General features: G+C 39.2%; 1 protein-coding gene across 1 annotated transcript in view; it reads left to right on the top strand.

Moving 5' to 3' along the window:
• The window catches only part of antxr1a (ANTXR cell adhesion molecule 1a), a 70,107-nt gene that overhangs the window by 32,994 nt on the left and 14,071 nt on the right, over positions 1-23,042 (top strand). The window contains exons 13-17 of the mRNA XM_056246858.1: positions 1,324-1,419; positions 8,754-8,795; positions 10,761-10,856; positions 14,790-14,957; positions 17,630-17,710. Of these exons, the coding sequence (XP_056102833.1) occupies positions 1,324-1,419; positions 8,754-8,795; positions 10,761-10,856; positions 14,790-14,957; positions 17,630-17,710 (483 nt within the window). The remainder of the gene's footprint in view (positions 1-1,323; positions 1,420-8,753; positions 8,796-10,760; positions 10,857-14,789; positions 14,958-17,629; positions 17,711-23,042) is intronic.

Here is a 23,042-nt window from a genome sequence, read left to right as displayed (position 1 = left end):
TTTATTTATTTTTTTGAAACAAGAGTCTTATGGTCAACAAGGCTGGATTTATTTCAAATAAATTAAAGTAAACAGTTATATTGTGAAATATGAATAACTTTTAAAATGACTATTTTCTATTTTAATATATTTTAAAATATTATTTATTTATTTATTTGATGCGAAGCTAATTTTCAGCATCATTACTCCAGTCTTCAGGGTCACATGATTCTTCAGAAATCATTCTAATATGCTGATTTGCTGCTTTAGAAAACATTTCTGATTAGTATTATTTGATAGAAATGGTTGGGAAAACTATATGGTTAGGAAAAGAGGTTGGTTTAGGGTTAGTTACATTTAAGTATGCATCATTTATAGTTATTAATACAGTAACTACATGTAACGTGTAACAAGGACACTGTAAAATAAAGTATTACTGTTTTTTCAGTGTTCTTTGATGAAGGAAAGTTTGGAGAACAGCGTTTATTTGAAATAGAAATATTATGTAACATTTTAAATGTCTTCACTGTCAATTTTGATAATTTAATGCGCCCTTGTTGTATAAAAGTAGCACTTTGTTAAAAACAAAAAAAAATCTGACCCCAAATCGGTATTGTATCTCTAAAATTAGCTATCTACATCAAAGCTGTTTTAAAGGGACAATATATTTTAAAATATAACTTTCAGATTATACAAAACAGTTTAGGAAAGTGTATTTTACATTAAATGACAATGTGACATTATTTTGTCACTGTTTTTTATTTTGTTTCCAGTGATGCTAATGAAACTGTACTGATACACGTTGGAAGAAGTCTTAGTTACTCCGCACCACTGGTAATCACAATGGATTCTCTAGCTAACAGTCATGCATTTTAGCTTTTGAAAATTAATCAGTAAAAAAAATTGTTAAAGGAAAATAACAGGGTCCAACTACAGTCTGCAGGCTGGGAACTTTTGCAAAGAAAGGGAAAAAAACCTATTCATTAAAAGGATTTCTGGAATGTCTGATGCCTGTAAAGTGATGCCAGTCAAAGCTCTTTAGAAGAGCACAATATGCTTCCCGCCAGCCAGAGAGTCAATGGGTTATGAGATCTCCCAGTGAGATCACTTGTAACTTGGTTCAACCCCCTCGTTTATTAACCATCTCTGTCGACATGCATCATCTGTTATTTTCACAGCTAGCACCCTTATATGGAGCCATTGTTTGAACTGGAGGTTGAAGGACTGACTTCATTGTTTTGTTCCATTGCATTTTCCAAATGTTTTTCTGCATGTCATTTGGAACTGATGTGATAACAAAAAACGGTCCCAGTCAGAGTGGTGTTCATCTGCTCCTCCCTGCAGTCTGATGGTACGATCCTGGCCATAGCGCTACTGATAGTGATGCTACTGCTGATTCTGGCTCTCCTGTGGTGGTTCTGGCCTCTCTGCTGCACTGTGGTGAGTCCTCTGCGTGAAACAGCTCAACCTCTGTGCTAGTTTACTCAGAAGTGCTGCTACATATTAGGACTTACACCCAAATCTGCATCTGCAGAATTACACAGAAAACTCAATGAATAGATGAATGTGCATGTGCTCGGAGAACCCACTATGGAATCAAACATCTGGAAATAAAAAAACAATGGAGAACAAAAATTTGCGAAGTATTCCTCAGATGCCATGTTCGTTATTTACAAGGATAATCTCAATAATAATCTCGAAATGATTAACTAGCAGAATTATTACTCTAAAACCTGCCTGGCGTCATTAACGGCAGTTCTATATTGTTGAACCAACAGATTTTTGACAAAGTTTCTAAGGTTTCGGGAAACAATTGCGACTAGCTAGCTCTCCAATGATGTATAATACTATGGTAGTTATTCAGTTGTTGTATAGGAAATGCACCCCTGGACTACACACATTTCTGCTAAATCTTAGAAAGGTTACTACGGATAATAATCACTGCAGTTTCCTGGTGAAATGACCACAAGTGACACTAAAAGCAGAATGACTTTTACTCCTAAGTTAACCAACAAACACAGTCTTCAATCAGTAATAATAAGTGTGGCCACAATAAGCTATTCATCAACTTGTTTTTCCCATCAGTTTTATTCACATTCCTCTCCCTTTGTTTGCTCAGTTACTAAATAATTTGAGTAATTTGTTAATAATAAACAATAATCAGCTAGCATTAGGGGACCGTTCACATAAAATGCATTTTTGCATTTAATATGAAATGCTGGGGAAAAAATTGCAAGGTTTAGAGAAGTTTTTTTTTAAATCGAAGTTCTTTTAACTTGAACGTCGTGTTTTTTTAGGATGCTGTGTCATGCTCAAGAGACGGTGCAAAAGATGCAATATGTGAGTGTACTCATCCATCTAGCAAATTTACATAGAAAAACTATGAAAAGTAGCATATTGGAATTGCTATTCTTAGAACAGGACTAAGAGTTTAGTACTTTAATACTACCATTTCATAGATTCGATCAGATTTCCCCCCACAATCTGTGAAAAAAGAATGTGTGGGCCTATTTATTGGTTGGAAAACTATAAAAAAAATGTAAAATCTCATTATTTTCCAAATAAGTGCACAGCCATGGTTCTTATGTTATGAGGTAACTGAGAATGAATCAATAACAATTTGAGAAGATTTACCTTTGGTTCTTGCCATGACCCTTCAGGTTTGTTGACCATGTAATGAGCCTTTCTGTTGCTAACCTTAATTCCAGTACACTGTGTTTCCAGACACTATGTGCAGGTTGTGTTAAGTTAGTTTTCATGCCCTATTTGTTCTGTAATGACTTGTTAAGCCCCAACTGAGTATATTAGACCCACACAGGGTCAAGGCCACCTGGGATTTATGAACAGATTCGCCCGACAACTCTTGGATATAATGTCACCTTTGAACTCTCAAGGTCAAATGTCAATTGTGACTTTCCTCATCACGTTTCCTGCAGAGGTGCAGATGTGGAACCTTTTTTACAACAAAGAAAGTTTCAATATAAAAATGTAGAGATGATAAGAGAAAAAAAAAAAGAATAGTGTGAATTAGGGGTGGGTCAAAATGGTTGATAATGTGACTAGACATCCAAAAACAATATCCAAAAATTATTGTTGATTAGTGAGGTTGACTTGTACTGTTCGATTTTTTTTTTCTCATTGTGACCAGACCGAGATCAGAAGACTGTCAAGTTTGAGTCAAGACAGAGTCCACATGCACCCAAGTCCATGTGCCAGCCACTGCTGGCGTTATTCTTGCTTAACCTAACTTGAATCACAAGTTCACCCCTACATATAATCGGAAATAGTTAAAAGTATGCAAATTTGTGAGGTGGTGGAGGGATGCTAGAAAACTGTTGTGGAATAGAGGTAAGTTGGCTATATATATCTTGATATATACTATATCAAGATATAGGTCATAGTGGATAAGAAGGTATACTATATATATCTTGATCTTGTCATGGACTCGGGAGCATGTGGACTCGGACTTGATGCTCTTCTGGTCTTGGTTTTAACTCTGACTCAAAGTAGCTGGTCTCAACTACTGGGTAATGCTGCTCTTCTACTAGTGTAACTGCAGCCTCTAGCGTGAGTTGCTAGCGTGCCTCTTAACATTTACCTGCACTGCTCTTACCAGCTGGCCTTCGTTACACTGTGTTTACAACAGACGTGAGCTGCGCAACATAAAAAAATAATAATAATAGAACCCATTATAGTAAGTGATGCTGTCAACACTGGGCAGATCGCAATGCAACACGACAAATCCCCAACAATAAATTGATGCCCCATTCTATTTCTGACAAACTCAAAGCATTTGCAATACTTATGACCCGTAGGACAAATTCATTTGCAATGGTTGCTTTGTTGCCTCCAGCATAGACCCAGTGTCACCCTCTGAAACTTCACTCCCATCCGTGTCACAGCGCCATTGTATCTGGTCAAAGGCAGACACACCATCAAAGGTGCTAAAAAGCTTACCTGTATACTAGTTGGCCTTTTTTTACACTAGCACAAGCTGGTTAGAAGGTCATTGTTGCAGGTAAACTAGCTTGACCAATGTAGCCATGATGGTGACTAAAACCAGTCGAGTCAAAAGCAGCATGAAAGCGCCTAAAATATACCTCATACTGGTCAATAGGATGGTTTTGACTAGTAATTTAAGATAATCAACAGCAGAACCCAAGATGGTCTTGGCCCGAGATGCCAAATCCTGCTCCTTGAAGGCCACCTTTCTGCAGAGTTTAGCTCCAACCCTAATTAAACACACTTGAACCAGAACAAGGTGTTGGCTTAGAACCTTTCAGGCAGGTGTGTTGATATTCTGCAGGATAGCATCAGACAGGGGTGTCTGATGCTATCCTGCAGAATATCAACACACCTGCCTGAAAGGGTCTAGGCAGGTTTTCCGCAGGGTACAATTTGACCTATAGATCTTACAGAGATTAAACATTTTCTACAGGACATTGTGCTTCCACTGCTTAAAACCCTAGCCTGGCCTTTTTCTTGATTTCTGGGGGACATATAATAATTTAGACTGTCAGTGAGGTCCAACTGAGGAATATCAGAAGAACTAGACAAGTCTGGAATTTGTCTGGAAAGTCACAACAGGAAAAGAGAAGAAATTAGTCATTGCCATGTTAGAGGAGTGTGGAGCCCTGGAGTGAAGTTCATGGAAGGTTGAACCAGCTAAACCAACTAAAATCCTGCTCAGCCACAATTAGTTTCCATAGAGACCAACTGTTGGCTATCATGGACCAAATTAGCATTAGCTTATTGCTACGTTTAAATAGCTTGGCTTTATTTATTAACACAAGTTCTTTTAGATTTTAAAAACCATGTGTGTTAGTCAAGTTCAATCCTGCTCGGCAAAATGCATTATGAAATGAATATTATTACAAGTCTTGACCAAAAATACGGAAAAAGACTTGTCTGTCTGCCACTTGAAATCTCTCCGGGGAACTTCAAGGGGGCACGGCTCTGTTTGGGAAATGTTATCCTGTGTTACCATGGGAAATACAATTGTGATTTGACCTCTAAAATAACAAGGAGGAATAGTGCCCATTCTCAATTTCATTAAGATCTATTGATTGCCAAGTAGCCTAATGCTAGCATTTTACTGGAGGTACAGAGCCATATTTGCAATGCGACAAAACAAAACTGGAATGCTTCCTCTTTAATAAATAAAGCTGTTTTCACTGTAGGATAGCCAGTATATGAAACACACTGTATATTTCAATGCTGTGTTCAAGTCTTTCTGGGCAGTTTCAACCTTCAAATTCAGAAATTTTATTTACAACATAATGTAAATTTGCATGTAATAAAAATGAATGTGTTGGAAAATTGTTTCTTTTTTTAATATCTCAACAAAGACAAGAAACTTTGTAGCACTACAAAATAAAGAGTAATTGTTGTGCATTTGGTTACATTTTACTTTATCTGTATTCAATCCATCTCAGCCAACAACAATTGTGGGTAGATTTGTTGCACAAGCTTGTCTTAAACTACTGTAGCTAAATGAGCTGTATTAAAATAAGCTTTATTGCTGATCTTCATCAGCAGAATATATGTGTATAAAACTAAATGGTACATCAACATTCATGACAACATTTTCAATAACAGTTTCCTTCTACCATTAATTCTTTAATTGACACCCTATACCCTAACTCGGAAACTGGGGGCTTAAAAAAAACATTTCTCACTGGTAATTACAACTTTATGAACAATAACCAGAGGAGTCCAACAGAGGAGGGAAAGAGGGGGCTTAGGAGGTGGGCGCAGGGACAAGCACAGGGGCCATGGTGGACTAAACAACGGAAGGAACCAGGGCAGAGATGAGGGTTGGAGAAAATGGGGTGGAATCCCTTGCAGGTACCCCAGGACTAAAGCCCAAGGCAGAGTCGAGTGAGGAGTCGTGGTGGAGACTTGGCAGACGGAACCAGGTGGACTACCAACCAAGATGAAGCCAATGATGATGGAGACTCAGGCAGAACCAAAGAGTCCAGGCAACACTGAAGGTCCTGGAGACCAAGGCGGAGCCAGGGTGCCGGAGGACTGAGACGGAGCCGGTGCGCCCAAGGGCTGAGGTGGTGCCGGAGGGAAGATGGAGCCAAAAGGGTGGAGGGACAAATCGCAGCTGAAGGCCCGGAAGTCCAGTGAAGGCAGAGCGACGACTGACCAAGGTGAGGCCGTAGGGACGAGGAAGCCCGGTGGAGCCGTAGGGACGACGGTCCCTGGTGGAGCTGAGGGAGCGTTGAGCCACAATGGAGCCAACAGGTCAATGGCCCGAGGTGGAGTGACAGGCACGGAGGTTCTAGGCGGAATAAACAGGTCGACAGTCCAAGGCTGAGCTGGCAAACTATCAGCCCATGGCGGATCCACGAAGCACCGAGCTGGTAACATAGGAGCAGACGAAGGGCTGATGAGAGGCAGTGCAGGCAGGGCTGAAGGATTGGGCAGTGCAGGCAGGGGTTTCACAAACAGTTTTCCTGACTGATACGGGACAGACAGAAATCTCAGGAACGACCCTCTTGGTGGACGAGGAACAGGCAGACATTTCAGGAACACCTCTCTTGGCCGACTTGGAACAGGCAGATGAGGTTGGAGTGGGAGGCAGGGCAGGAACACCAGCATCAATAACTCGGTACTGGGTGACGAAACAGGCTCGGTGCTATTATCCTCCATATCCTCAAACACACTCGCCTTAGCTAATGGGATGGGGCTCCACTCCCTCCCCTCATACTCCACCAGTATTTCCTCAGTGACGGATAATGTGGTGGCAGGTGGCACAAAGTGCACAGCGTGGGCTGTAGTGTGGCGATCCTCCTCCATCTCGCCGATGGTAAAGAGGGACCCACATTACAAAGCTTCCTCGAGGAAAAACAAATACAGGCTGTCGTCGTCATAGTGGACAAGGTGGCATAAATCCAGGAAGGCCTGTCTCTGTCTCTCGAGGGTGTTGTCCCCCAGGGAGAGGAGGAAACAAATTGTCGCTAGATGGTCTGTCCTTCTGTCTACTATGGTTGCAAAATAAATATGAATGAACGGATCTAATAGCAGCAGTTTTAGTTTTATTATCAAAGAACTCCAGACTAGAAACACGAACAGAACAACCATGTAAAAAGCGACGAGAACTGACCAAGAACTGAAAGAAACACACGGCTTAAATAACCAGAAAAACTAATCAGTGGAATGAATAACAGGTGCGCAAATAAGTCAAACAATGAAAAACTATGTAAACTAATCGAAAACTAGGACACAGAACTAAAACACGTGACAAACCCACCTAAAACCAGAAAATCCCTTACACTTAGTGGGGTGAGAAAAATAAACTTAAACTCAAAGGGAGTTATTTTTCTTAAACCACGGCAGATATTTTTTCTTGTTTAATCATAAACATTTAAATTTGATAATTTTTTTCAGAAAATAACAATGTCTTAAATAGTTTTATTTTGATTTAAGAATTGTTAGATATTGGTAATGTAAAACAAAATAGAAAATATTTTTTTTGCAGTGTGGTGTTGTCCCTATGCTCTCACTCATAAATACGATCATCCTGATCCCTGACAACACTAAATCACAGAAAGAGACCACAGAAATGTTTATACAAACACTCAAATTAATCAAATAATGTCCCCTTCAGTCCAAAGAAAAAGCAAAAGAGCTGGATTTATTACTACACTCTGGAATTTTTAATGTCTCTATCCTTGAAATGTTTTTCACATGATTCCCAGAATTTCCTGAAAATTTCCAGATGAGTTTTCAAAACAATAACAACATGTGCTCTTTTGCATGTGGATAAATACTTGATGTGTTTTACACTCTTTTGCACTATTAATATTAGTTTTTCAAAGATCTTCTTTTGGTTACTTACTTGGTGCCTGACTTGGAATTCCACAATATTTTTTTTAACTGATGCTGCCTTAAACTTCAATTCATGTCTTTTAAATGATATATTGCAGGTCACAGCATATAACCAAAGCTGCATGGTAGATCTTTTTTGTGTGTTTTCAGTTTTCCAATTAGCTGAGAATACACTTAGAATACACTAACTGGTTAGTCTGCTAACCTCATACTACACAAAGTTTTGCAAAAAGATATCAAGAAATGTCATAATGCAACGAGCTATTTGATTTTCAGAATTTACAAACTTTTTTTTTTTCAGAATTTCTTGATGTCTAAGGAGGGTAGAATCTTATTTCTTGCTAAATCATATAACAGTACATTGTTGAATTATATGATTATAATCAATGTAATAATAATAAGACTAATAATAACAAAATTATTATAATTATATTATAAAACTATTATTATTAATTATAATGATCAGTGATCCGTACCCAGAGGAACATTAATTTGGGCTGGAAAACATAACCTTTTTATTTTATTTTTGTACTGCATTGTTAAGATGTTGTTGGGTGATTTCCGGACAAGTAAATAATCAGTTGTATTACTCTGAAAGACACGTACCTGGAAAAGCTTGTTGAGCTCTGCCTTTAAGCATTTAGATATGGGCTCCAGATTTTTAGGTCATTTAAACTTGCTTGTAAACACACTGAAAACGAGGAGGGGAGGGGTGCAATTCCTTAGCCATGTGTTTTTGTGTAACCTGATTTTCTGGCGCACATTGAAAACATTACTTGGGTCCTTTGACTTGTCAGTGGAAGAAAAAGGTTTTTTTTGTTTTTGTTTTTTACTTTGGAAAGCATGTGGTCTGACATGCCAGCATGAGTGGGCTCATGTGAGATTGTTTATCTTTCCATCCTCTCTCCTCTCGCTCTCTCTCTCTCTCTCTGCAGATTATCCATGAACCTCCACCACCAATAGTGGAAGATAGTTCGGTAAGAACTTTTTTTGGTTTTATGGTAATTGCCACACAATTGTCATAATGTAATTAAGCAGCATCTTATTCTAAACTGGCTAGTTAGGTCATTTATTTCTTCCCCGCCAACAAAAAAATAATGCCAGAAGAAAGCATCAAGGTTTGCCTTCCACGAAGCAGCACACAGAATGAAAACTGGTCTGGAACAGAAAATCAGTGGAGATTTCCCCTTTCTGCTCAAAGCATAATCATGCCAACGCTCATGCACACACTCTGGTCTGGAACGCAATGAGCACAGACAAGTGGTGTGAAACAAAATGAAATATCAGCTAATGTGTTGCAATATCAGCACTTTATTATGGCATTCTGGAATACTTGATTCTGATTGATCAATTATAGAACTGAGCAGTCAAGTATTTTTGTTTATTTAATTCTAAGAAAAAAATGGAACTTAGAATAGAAACTCTAAATAGAATTTTTATTTATTTTAATATACTATATATGGTCAGCATAAAAAAATAAAAATTTTGCTCTGACCAACAAGTTCCCAATACGTTGCAGTGTTCATGCCATGTAATTACAAGTTTTGTGAGGACATGAATGCTTTTTACAAGTTGGAATCTCGTAATTGGTATTTCTGTCATAGAGACACAAAGAGCTGGAAAAGAGAGAACTTAAAACAGAGAAAGACAAGTACCTTGGATTGCAAATTACTATTAATACATTATTACTGAGAAAATGTGTCTGTAGGTTATCTGGAAGTAAGATGACAAATATCCCGGTAAGTAGCTGTGTAATAAGTGGGGTAACGTATAGCATGCTGGTCATTGTCGTTTAAATAAACTCAGACCACGGAGGGGTGTTGTATCACCCTAAACTGTAGAGTTTATGGTGATTGTCTTATTTAACTCTTTATTTTTCTTGGATTATAGGATTAATCCCTAGGGGTCTCAAAGTACAAATCCACACATGAAAATTGTGCATTAATTAAGACCATAAAAAGAGTCTAATTTTGATGCAATTGTGTAACAATGTTATTTTGACAAACTCTTTCTGAAGGCCAGAATGATCCAGCTATTCAACAGGAACTTTGGGAGAGACTTTCGACTCAATAAAACTATCTAGATCTTTGTAGACTGTTGTTTAACCATGCTCTGCTGTGCTAAAATGAATTAGTTCAGTCTGGCCTTATTAAAGAACTGTAATATGATAGCTTTTTAAATCTTTCATTAGTGATGTCACTTTTGTAAGACCATAGGAATGTCATATGTGGAATGGTTGTGGGTTGGGGAATTTTCCCCAAAGGTTTCTTTAAATTACACTAAACTTTCAGGATATAAATGTTATGGGGAATCAAGAGGGTGGTCTGAAATATGAAGGGAGGGGACGGCTGTAAACCTTCTTTGATTAAGTATAGAGTCATTGATAAAAGATGGCTGTTCAAATCCCGAGGACTGATTGTTAAACAGGGTTAAATTTCTTCAGAGCTGGAAAAATAAAGTCATAACTTGAGTGAGCCAAGTTGGACTTATTTTACTGGATCAGGAAGAGCTAGGGAGGGCGTAAGGCATTGCTCGTGCCTTTCTGAGAGGCAATAAATGAAAAAGTCATGTTTTAAAAGAGTGAGTCACATCTCATTTAGGAAAATGCTGTGCCATTTAGGCCACAAAAATATGTTTGTGGAACAAAAAAAAAAAAATCTTCACAATAGTGTTCTTGTTTCATTCAACAAGATATGTATATTAGTTCTCAACGTAGAGACACCCGAGAACCAGATTTAGTATGAAACCTGTAACCCCTACTTAATATGGTCTGGGTTGAGGGATGAGGATTTTGGCATCTTCTTAATTTGGCTACCTTAGTAATGTGCACCAAAAAACAATTCCTGTTACCTGTTGTCCTAAACTAGAATAGCTTTGCAGCCTGCTGGCTGAGAACCATTGAGCTCTATTTTTGTTTATTGTCTCGTTGTTTGCTGTGCAAGGATGATGAAGAGGATGGAACGCCGAAGAAGAAGTGGCCCACAGTCGACGCGTCCTACTATGGAGGAAGAGGAGTTGGCGGCATTAAAAGAATGGAGGTAAACAACAGTTTTATTACTTACTAGACAGTGGCGGAGCCAGGATTTTTTCATAGGGGTGGCCAGGCAAGGGCCAGCAAACAGTCTGGGGTGGCACATAAATCTTAATTATTTTAACATAAAAATTTGTTTAAATAATGTATTGGACTGTTTTAGTGCCTTCCTACACAACTGAATACAGTTAATTTGTACTGAATTGTAATTGAGATAGTAGTGAATTAGGAATCATGGAATACTGAGTGAATTTGATCTTTTTTATTATTATTATTACTTACCACCTCCAGGCATATTAATAAAGGGGACACGCACTATAGCTAAAGTTCAACTTGCTCAGTTAGCTTGGTTCTGGTTCTCAAAACCCCTAACATTGTTGCACCTTCATGGATGAGACATGCAGATAGCCTACTGTAGTTCAAAGATTATTTAACCTTCATTGAATTTTATATAATCAATGAACTTCAACTTTCTATAGGCTATTAGTTGTCAAAATAAATAATATACCTAAATTAAAAAGGGGGGTAAACATCTCTTTTGAATCCCTATGTGCAAGAATGTGAACAAGGCGGAAGTCAACAGCACATAAATGCCAGAATGTAAAATTTGTTATTTTATGAATTTAAAAATTATCCATTTTTGTTTGTCCTTTACAAATTAATGTAAAATTACCGCCTATATCTTCTAGTACAAATGCACAGTGCTCACATTTATTTAAAAAATTACATAGCCTATCAGTTTGTGCCTTTAATTGTGATCTCACATGGCAGAATATTTTAGTCGAGACATATGTGATGCATATATAACAAATACATGCATGCATGCAGTTTTGACACAGATTTTATCGCCTTTTTGATTATTTCATGAGTTAATTGACGACAGAAAACTACAGCACGCCACATTTGCGCGTGATGTGCAAGTACAGTACAACGGCTGACAGGACCGGAAAGTTAGTTTTACTGACATTTGTTGACCTTACAACATCTCATCTTGCCGCAGTCCTACTGATTCAGGACAACGCGTTTTTCTCCGCATCTGACAGAAGTGTCACACGCTTTCACACAGATCGTTCAAAATAAAAGTAGCATCAGAAAAAAAAGAGAATTACGTTGTTGTTTCTTTGACTGCACATATGCGACTCACTCAAAACGGTTATGCAACCCACCAGTTGAGGAACATCGAATGTTCGAATCTGTATTTACTATGCTCCGATCACTGCTGAAGCTTATTCGGCACCTGTACATTTCCGCACTCGTTTGACTTGCGCCTGGCGCTGAGGTGAAGTTGGGGTGCGCGTCTGAAAAGTCTCACGTTTTTTGTGGTCTTAAAGAGACGGTTCTGTGTTTTAAAAACGCAATTCTTGTAAGAAAGAAAAAAAGAAAAAGAAAAAATAGAGCGAGATAGAAACAGAAGTTGTGAGAGGGGTGGCCAAAGGGGTGGCCAAGCTCAAGCCAAGGGTGGCCATGGCCACCCCTGGCCACCCCCTGGCTCCGCCACTGTTACTAGAGGCCACCAGCCACTAAATTAGCACACACTCAGTCACTTAACAGATGCTTTTCATCCAGATGAAGTGGGCCGTGTCTCTTGAGGAACCTAGGGTTAAGTATCTTTCTTAACGGTGATCGATTCTGTCTGTAAATCTCCAGTTGACAGTTTGCCTCTACTTGGAATGAAACCACTGTTGTTTACATTACTTGCCAAGAGACTTCCCCAAGCACGTCATAATTGAAGTCAGCAATGCTGCCGAAAGTGAATATAAAAGCCTACAACTGTGGAGAAAAACAGGAAATACAGAAGGGAAAGTAAAATGTTTGTTAGGTGCATTCACAAAAAGTAAGCTTGAAATAAACAATGTAGCCTACTATGCAAACCTCATTAACAACACCTTACAAATGCCATGATAAAACAAGGGAAAACAGTTTAATCCGGTCTAGTTTGCTGGTTTTAGATGGGTTTTGGACACTGGAGCTAAACTAAATCATTTGAACACCAGCTTAACTGGGCTGGGAGACCAGCTAAACCACCTTAAGCCCGGGACACGCCAAGCCGACGTCAAAGAACTAGCGTCGCCTCTCGTCAGCTGCGTCTCTGCAAAAAACTGCGCTTGAACACACTAAAAGGACTAAAGGCGACTGTTAACTAGCGCATGTGTTCTGCCCCTGCATGTAAGTAAGTATCTGTCTAAATCAGCAGGTATCAATAGTCTATTTTCATCATTCAAAAAGGGAAACTGAAACTAGATCTGCAGATATAAAAACCATAAACAAAGAAGCGCTTGCTTACCATTTTGAATATCAGTCACGCTGATCACTTCCAGTCATCATGTTATAATGAAAATATCTGTGCATTTGAATGCTCAGGTAAGATGACATAAAATGATAACACCCTTCTGTCTGTACCGTCTTGACTTCTTTACTCGCTTCCATCACATTTGCTTTTATTCTTGTGCACTGACTCGTTAGCTAAGCAGCCAATCAGAGTTCTCTCTCTCACCGACGGCCCAACGCTGATTCAACATGCTGAATCGGCCCAAAAAACCCTGACGGCGTCCAACTAGAGCCAACGGTGTGGTACACACCAAATAAATTGGTGTGTCCCGGCCTTTAGGCTGGTTAAGGCTTTTTTTTTTTTTAACAAATAGTTGCCGGTAGAGTATCAGAGTTTACGATCACAGCAGGACTTAAATTGAGGACAACAAGCGTGTGTGCATTATACAGCTCATCTGCTGTTTGGGATCCTTCCTTCCGTCAAACATTCTCGCTAAATTACCAGCACTGCAGAGTAGGCGATGTAAAGGAGCAGTAACCGATTTCTGGATCACTGTTGATATATAAAATCACCAAAACAAAAACGCCCCTACCCAAAAGGATCCCACCCCTATCTTGATGCCACAGACAACGACTATGTTGAACCTGTGCCTGCTGCTATGATGTCATCAATAATTGAAAGCAATCAGGGTTGGGGAGTAACTGAATCCATGCAATGGTGTTACGTAATCAGGATAAGAAAATGTGGTAACTGTAAAACAAAAATAAAAAAACAAAGTAATCAGATTATAGTTCCATTTAAAAAAAAAAAAAAAAAAAAAGGAATACTCTCAGGATTACAATGGTTTCACTTAAAACTAAATAAATTAGTATTTTGACATAATAACGCTATATATTGACATTAGTGATGAGCAGATTGCATCATATCAGTGGAGACAGCAGATAATCCGGGCGGGCGGGCCAAGTAATAAAAAAATAACATTCCAATTAATTGCTGGCGGATGAGAGATAAATCATCAATGTGTTGATTTTAATAAAGACGTGGAACTCTCATTTCACGGTAAACCGCAATGTGACGACCGGGTGCAGATATCTAAATCAGAGAAAATCATAGGTTCGAGTGGGTGGCGGGTGGATGATTTATATTAACAGTGAATACGGTTGACGTTAGAACTGATCCGCACATCTCTAGTTGACAGCTGGTTCTGTTGCCAGTCATGACTCATGTGTGTCTCATCATTCTCCTGAATATTGCTTTTTACTTGACTTTATTTACATACGTGACCATGAAGGAATCCAAAAGTAATCAGATTACATTACTTTCATATTGTGGTGCTTGGATTACATTACTGAATAACTTTTTTATGAAGTAAGTTGTAACTTTAACGGAACACATTTTAACCCTCCCAACTCTGAAAGCAATTTGTTACTATTATAAATCAGGTTGAATGTCTAATTGATATTTAGCTCCTCTTCTCCTCATTCTCCTCTACATAACACGATAGTCAAAGTAACTAATATAATACAAATGGAAAAAAATAAGAAATATTTCAGAGTAAGATTTGTCATTTGAACTCCTCTTTGGAGAAGGTCGGATGTTCTTGCTTCCTTTAAAGCTCTTCAGATCATTGTCATATCATGCTGGATAACATGATCATCACCATCCTTTCAGGTTCGCTGGGGTGAGAAAGGTTCGACCGAAGAGGGTGCTAAACTGGAAAAGGCGAAGAACGCAAGGGTAAAGATGCCTGAACAAGAGTTTGAAGCTCCTCCTTCTCGCATCCTAAATAATGGCATGCGGAAACCACCAGGCCCTCGCAAATGGTACTCCCCTATAAAGGTGAGAACAATAGCATGTTCTCGGGGTACACATGATAACTAAAATCGGGTACATTTAGCAATATAGCGGGTGAATTATGTATATGATGTAAATTACGATGTTATGATGACCTATGCCTTTCTCCACTGACGACGTTCTGAGTTGTTCAAAGTGTTTCTAAGGATGCTGATTGGTAGAAGGCGCTCTTTGACTCTGAGATGGCGAATGGGAACATGGCAACACATTATTAGCTTATTTATAACGTAGTCAAGCAAAAGGCTAATCATATTAATTACCGTTATTGTAAAGAGCGATACCGTTTTCCATTTATAATAGTCCTTTACGATTGTTCCTTGTCGGACTGTACGAACATGATCCCCGATGTAATCCGTCACACTGTAAGATCTCAGTTGTCATTGATGTCAGACTGTACGACGATCAAGATGCGTTAAAAACGGACACACTCAATTCACATCATCAGTCAATGACACGTTCGGTGACAGTGAGCTGCATGACACGCGGGATTGAAATGGTGGCTACAAAGAAATCTTAACGTTAATTTTGGTCATGGGTTTTCTTGAAAACTGAAGACCATTTGGCGGTCGTCGTAGACGTTACACTGCAGGACTGTGAGAGTCAAACCTTCTGACACTGGCAGAATTTCATCTGAGGTAAAATTCGATCGCAACGGTCATTTATCGGCTGTCGGTGAGCATGTCAAACTAACGGACAAAGACTTCAGATTTTAGCCTAGGATCAGAGGAACTTTGCATACAGTATGTACATGACCTTTGTTATGACTTGCTGATCTCTGTATTGGACTGCAGCTCACAGTGTTGTTCGTTTGGATGGGCCCTGTTGCTGAGTTCTGAATAAGGCCCAAGACATACTCTACATAAGTATGTGACTGCAGATGCATCTAGCTACACGTTTAAATTTGGGCATTGCCGTGTTTTGTGCCAGACTGAAATTTATAATACCTACGTGCTGTAGTCTTAGCTTTGCCACAAGGTGCACTATAGTCTCTTTCTATGAGTTTTCTATGGTTTTCTATTATGGGCATGTAGATAATGCATTGATTTCTTCTGTGAAGCACAAAAGAAGATATTTTGAAGAACAACAAAATTGGCTCAATTCACTTTCAATGAATGCGCAAAAACACTGAATGTTTGTAAAAAAAAGTTTATTCGTGTTCCATTGAACACTAAGGGCCCTATTTTAACGATCTGAAACGCAAGTGTCAAAGCGCAAAGCGCAAGTAACTTTGTGGGCGGATCCCGGCGCTGTTGCTATTTTCCCGGCGGGATAAATGCCTCTTGCGCCTGGCGCAAATCTAAAAGGGGTTGGTCTGAATTAGCTTCATTATTCATAGGTGTGGTTTGGGCGTAACGTGAAATAAACCAATCAGAGCGTCATCTCACATTCCCTTTAAGAGCAGGTGCGCATGTTGCATGGCGGATTGCTATTATAACTGCGGATTTACCAGGCGCGCGCCAGGAGCGGTTCACAGCCGAGGAGACCGACGTTCTTGTCAGGACCGTGAAAGACAGAGAAGTGACGTTGTATGGGGATGGGAGAAACCCACCCAAATCAGCGTCGGTTAAACAGGCGTGGGAGGAAAAAAACTAAAAATTTTACATCTTCATGGACACCACAATGATTTCCCTCATGTGTTAATATTTTTCCTTGTTATAATGTATGATTTGCAAAAATAAAAACTGCTGCATCTGTGTTGATGAGAGAATCAAAGTGTATGCGCGTTGTGCACCCGCTACATTGTGGCCAAGCATGCGCGCTTAAAATAGCATTATGAACAACGCGCAACGCGCCACTGACTTTAGACTAGGGTTTTTCTGGTCAGTGGGGCAATTGTTTTATAGAACAGCAAAATAGCATGAGGGAAAGTTTGCACCGGAACACGCCTCCTCTTTGCGCTGAGCCGCCCCGGGGAGCGCAAGTGTATTTCTTAGTTAACCGACGTGTGTCTGTGGAGGGAAAAGTCCGCTTTGCGCGGGTGCAAAATAGGAATGATACATGCGTCAGTGTACAAAGTCATTTGCGCCGGGTGCAAGATAGAGCCCTAAGACTGTAGATGAGACTCTGCTGACAGCTATACATGAGCAGCCCCCCACCACGCAGTTCTCCTGCTGAAGTAATATGTCTAAAACCATGACTTGAGATGTCAATGCTTATAATCAAACGTCCATGAATCATAGCTGGGGGATTTGTAATACAGACCAGAAACTGTGATGACCTCCAAGAAACTGGGCCTGCGGAGTCAGCATTTCATTACACTCAAAACCAGGTTTCCCTCATTTCACCTCTCTCTGTACAATCACTCTCATAGACCCTGCCGTCCAAGAGCGCTGAGCATTGCCAAGTCCCCCCCAAGAATGCTGTTTCATATTAATAACCCTGGGGCAGATAGCGAAGCATTGATTCATTCTAAACTATGGCTTTGAGATTTATCCGTCTCATCTGATAATGAGCCAGATAGTCCACATGTGGGGTGTTGAGTTCAGGAAATCTCTTTGTTAATAAAACCCATTTCCCAGAGTTTAGTGACTGATCAATGTGAGGAACAAGCTCTTAAACACCTGAGGGTCGAAGAAGACCTGAATCGCACAGCAGAAGCACAGTTGCTTTTTCGAACTTAATTTTCATGTCTTTGATGTGTGTGTGTGTGTATGCAGGGAAAACTGGATGCATTGTGGGTACTTCTGAAGAAAGGGTATGATCGAGTGTCCATCATGCGACCACAACCAGGAGACAAGGTAAGCCACTTAGTTCATTGTTTATTGTATCACAGAACAATTTGTTTCTTTATCATGTTATCAGAGCCCATTTCTTTGTGCGTATATACACAGTAACTAAAATACGAAAATTAAATAATTCGGTGTTATCTAGAAGTCAATAATTACTGTTGTTTTCCCGTTCCCGTGACTCAGCTGGTAAAGCATAGCATTATAATTGACAAGGTCATGGGTTCAATTCCCTATTAACATACTGTATATAGCTCGAATGTACTGTATGTAACTTTGGGGAAAAAATATTGGTCAAATGCATTATTGATTTTTGTTTGCACAAAGGAGCAACATTAGAAGGGTGTGAGAACGTCGTTTCCTTTGTGAACAGGAATGGAATAATACAAGGTTTTGAGCAGTTGGGATTAGACATGATTTGGATATACGGACATGCAGTACTGTATACGCTTTATGAGTTGTTGTTTGGTAATATGAGTGAGTAGGATGCGGTTGTTGGGAATATGTGTGAAGAGTGGATGGAAGTTGGGGAGTTTAGAGCTGAACGGGGTAATTATCTGCAAATAGTTTACTGTTTCCAGTTTCCACTTAGTTTCTTTGTAAAGACGAACACACACTCAATGACTCCGAAGCTTAAAAAAAGATCTTTACTGACTTTTCTTGATTCATTTTTCACAGTCCAACCGAGCAATCTGTTAAATCGCTATTATAACTGTCAGTTAATTCAATATGACTTGGCTTTACTGAAGTGCTGAAAAGCAGAAATAAAAAGATGAATATGGCTCTATTCTACAGCTTGATAGGAAATGAAAACCAGGCTCACACTGACAGAGCTTTACACAGCATGGATATAGACATCCTAGATCTTTGTTCAGTTCGGTTTCAAAGAGCTTTTTTGTCATTTTTGGAGCTTGTGCTCACTATCCATTTTTGTTTATTAAAAAATCTCCTTTTGTGTCATATGTAGAAATATAAACATACGGAACAGCTTGAGGGTTCAATAAATTATGATAATGATTGTATAAACTATTCATATAAGTGTGTATATTTTCATTTAGTAATGTTTAGTAAAACAAAGGTCACCTTTGCTAAAACATTTATCATGAACGTTTATGACAAATGTTGCAGTTAGACTTGGCTTCGTCTCTATAGCCTGCATTTGCTTTCACTCCGTGCTTCTTTCAAACATTCTTCTATCCTCGTCTGGACGGAGAACAACTACAGACCGAGTCAAAGCCCACCTGTTGCATGCTGGGTCTCCTGGGCTAAGCAAATAAACAGAGGAAATGCATATCATGTATCCCAGTTGGGGATGTGCATGAAATTAAATATGAAGTTCTTTAGGGTTGACTCGTATGTTATTATGCTACTTATGCAGTGGGTGATTTGACTATAAAGTTTATAAAAAATGGGAACAGGATCCCATACACAATGCTGTTCATAGACTATTAAATACGGGTTGGAGATGTGATGAACTCTTTCAGGGCACGATCAGGTCTCGTTGTTCAGAAAATATACAATACACTGGTTACTGATATCACTTATTACCGACCCCAAACCTTTGAATGGAATGGAACCACATTGCAACAGCACCGCAACCTTGGCAGCAACTTATGCATATGCAACCATGACTCACAATTTCTTCACAAAGTTAATCCAAGTGCATGAAATCTAGATTGTATGAACAAGATAAATCACATTGAACAATGCACTACCAATAACTTGGCGGCTCCTGCAAGCCTGTACTGAGTGCTGCTAAACCAGGCTGTCATTTTCTCCTCTACGAAACATGTGCAGCTTTATTTTACCAAAGTAAAAAGATGGGTTCCAATGTCAACAGAACCAGTTGGACTTAACACCATGCGCAGAGGGTGTTGTCATTTCTAAATGTGAAGCACAGTGCAAAACTCAACACCCACACCCTCATTTTCTCTGAGGAGCTTGCTTAGTAGCTCTACATGCCATATCCCCACTGTGAGTCACATTTGACTTCAACTTTGGACCTAATCCTCTTAAAGAGATGTTTCACAAAATCACCAACAAATCATTTCCTCACTGTCTTGTGCTATGCTGCTCCATGTATCTGCAGGAAAGATGGTGTTGATCAGATTGCTGATCGATGCCAAGAATTTGTGCTTGCATCATAGAAGGATTTTTATTGAAAGGACATGCACAGTGATACTCAACACAACTGACTACTCAACAAAGCAATCAGATTTCAACAAAGAAGCTTAAAAGAGATATGGCCCTAAAAGATCCAACAGAAAACCAGAAACAATAGAGTCTAGACTTGTCTATCATGAAAATTATACAACTGCTTTACAAGAGGACAGCCAAACATAGTACAGTGATTAACACCATCAGGGAGGCGACACCCTCAGAGATTATAGAGTATGATGACATCACAGTATGAGGTTGAAAACATCACCATTTCACCACAATGGATGAAGCCACTTGGACGCATGCCGATACCTAATGGAAAAACACATCCAGATGCTCCAAAACGAAACAGTAAAAGATATTCAGTGATGATCTGGATGACTGAGTGTTCACAGGTCTCATGAAAATGAATGTGGCAGTACTATTGTGCAGTTATAGCATGGAATGGCAATGACACTACATTGCAGTATTTCCCATAAACTCTTTCCCCGCCATTGACGGAAATTACAAATCTTCCGAAAGAGTACAGAATCTCCTGATCAAAACACATGTGAAGAAGAAGAAGAAACAAGCGATCTGTAAAATGGCGTGATCATCAAAATTAAACAGCATATAATTCAAAACTGCCTAATGTTACTGAATGAAATGTCGACCCAGGACGAGCTGTAGAAGCTTAAGTGAAGCTTAAAGGGACAATGTGTAGTTTTTTAAATATTTAATTATCTAAAATCAATATTTTTATTCATAAATATGTCCTCACTGGTGTACAAATACCTCTGCCAATGATCTGACTTATCCTCGTTAACGAAGAATTTATTATCTTTATATACATAGGACGGGTAGGTCCACGGAGGCTTCCATGTCGTTCCGCCATCTTGATAAACTATAATAGCAGAGAGGGACAAAAAGTACTATGCCAACGCATTTCCACAACTCGTTTTCGTTCAGAGCCAGCGTCACGTGACTAAAAGCAGCTGAACCGGACAAAAAGATTTGAGAGACGCTTGTCACTGCCACGGCAAGTTTAAAAGGCTGCACTTCACGTTGTTTATAATGGAGGACCATACTTATGTGGAATTAGCAAAAAACAAGGTTTGATGTCGGGATAGCTTTTTACGGGTGGAAAGAGTTGATGCAGGAGAAAGCTTTCATTCAAAATAGATGCTGAACTTGCCTGCTTTCTTCTCAACAGGTAAGTCAATGTTACGGTCTAAATTACAAGCTTTTTTTCATTGCTGCTAGGAAACTTTCAATTCTATCAAATATCCGTTTGTTCGTTGTGTCAAGTTGCAGTTTGTTTGAAATAACAAACCTGTTCACCCAAAGGAAAACTCGATGAAGTGCTATTAGAAGACATCCTGTCATAGCTTTTTGGTACATAACGGCTACCATAGAAGCAACACGCATTTGAAAAAGCGAGGCGCTGTAGAGCACTATTCGTTTGAATGCAAAATACAATTTCACCACTAGATGTGAAAAAATTCCTACACATTGTCCCTTTAATGAGTGTTGATGGACTCAATTTACTCCATCTGTGTTTTGATCATCATTCTTAATCCCATCCAGACCATCCCATTCCATCCATTTATAAAACTTACCCACATTCAAGTGTTGATAAAAAAAGGAATGCATGAAGCATGCATGCATTTTAAATCAGAGGCTCTGTTCTTTCTATTGATATATTGCATATTCAGATATTCATACAACAAATTAATCTGGGGACCATAAAACGTTTGTGAAAATGATAGAAAATGCTGGTGGTGACTGGCAACTTATTTCAAAAATAAGGGGAAAGAGTTAATTACCTAGACTCTGGTGACCTGTCACAGTCTAATCCAGGGGTGTCCAGTCCTCCTCCTGGGGGGTTCGATCACTGTCCTGCTGAGTTCAGCTCCAACCCCAATTAAACACACATGAAGCAGCAAATCAAGCTCTTACTAGGCATACTAGAAACTTCCGGGCAGCTGTGCTTGCGTTAAACTCTGCAGGACAGTGGCCCTCCAGGACCGATTTTGAAAACCCCCGGTCTAATCTGTCCTGCCACCGTTTCATAATGAACCAAAAATATTTTCCCAGACAGCAACATAGTGTCGGCCCAGATCCGGCCCACATCTGGTACGTCTGGAATCCACGTGTACCAGATGTGGGCCGACACTGTGTTGGTGTCTGGGTTTACACTTCTCATTAACATTATTAAAACATGTTTGTAAACCTGTTTTTACATAAACTTCAGATTTTCACAAAAATAAAAGCTTGAGGAAGCAACTGCAAGTGAAGAACTTAAGACCAAAATGTTGTAATATACTGTTAAGTATTATGAAATATTCATTTTTAATTTACATTTATTTTACAGTGCATTATTAGTAGTATATTGTGAATTTAATGAAGACTGAGACACTATATCACAACTAAAAAGAGGTTTGAGTCCACTTTAAAGGTGCTGTATGTAATATTTTTGACGTTACTAAAGCACAAAAAAACATAATATATTTGCAGAGATTTAGGAAACATGCTAAGTTCACATACTCGTTTCTCTAAATAACAATGCTACCAATAACAAAGCCAGTTATTCTGCTTTGAAATGTGCGTTCCGTGTCGGAATGTCTGTTTTTGTTTTGATCTGTGTGATCCCGCCCACTTCCAATTTAACCAATCGTATTTTGACACCTCAGGGTTGACAGTTGGCGGAATTGAAAACACAGCGTATTGTAGCCATGGAATCATAAATCAACTCATAAACTTACAATTTAAGCCTTCCATTGTCAATTGCGCTCGTTCCTGTTGCGTGTCCTCAATCTGGCAACCCGTGTGAGCGTCGAGTCTGAGCAGGAGGGGGCGGGAAACAACGAACTGCAATATTTAGAATTTGGACTACAGTACCCATTTCAACCACTAGCTGTCAATATTACATACTGCACCTTTAAAGTCCAGGTACAAGTCAATGCAAAGACTTTTTACTCTGTTCAATTTGGACATTGAAAACAAGTTGGAGCTCTTAGTTTTCAACTCTCAAAGTGTACCAGACCGATGCATTTAACTTTTAAATATACAAAAAATTTCCCCTCTAGAGGGACCAAGGTCCAACCCTTAGTCTCACAAAATCCTGTGGGAAGCACTGCTTTGATACCATAGTAGTATATGATTACCATAATGTTTAGAATATGCTATTTGAAGATGAAAGAAT

This window comes from Rhinichthys klamathensis, unplaced genomic scaffold (assembly GCF_029890125.1).
Source record: "Rhinichthys klamathensis goyatoka isolate OS25496 unplaced genomic scaffold, OSU_Roscu_1.1 h1tg000040l_1, whole genome shotgun sequence".
Taxonomy (NCBI): Eukaryota; Metazoa; Chordata; class Actinopteri; order Cypriniformes; family Leuciscidae; genus Rhinichthys; species Rhinichthys klamathensis.
The sequence above is the reverse complement of the archived record's forward strand: the minus strand, read 5'-3'. Positions and strand labels throughout refer to the sequence as shown.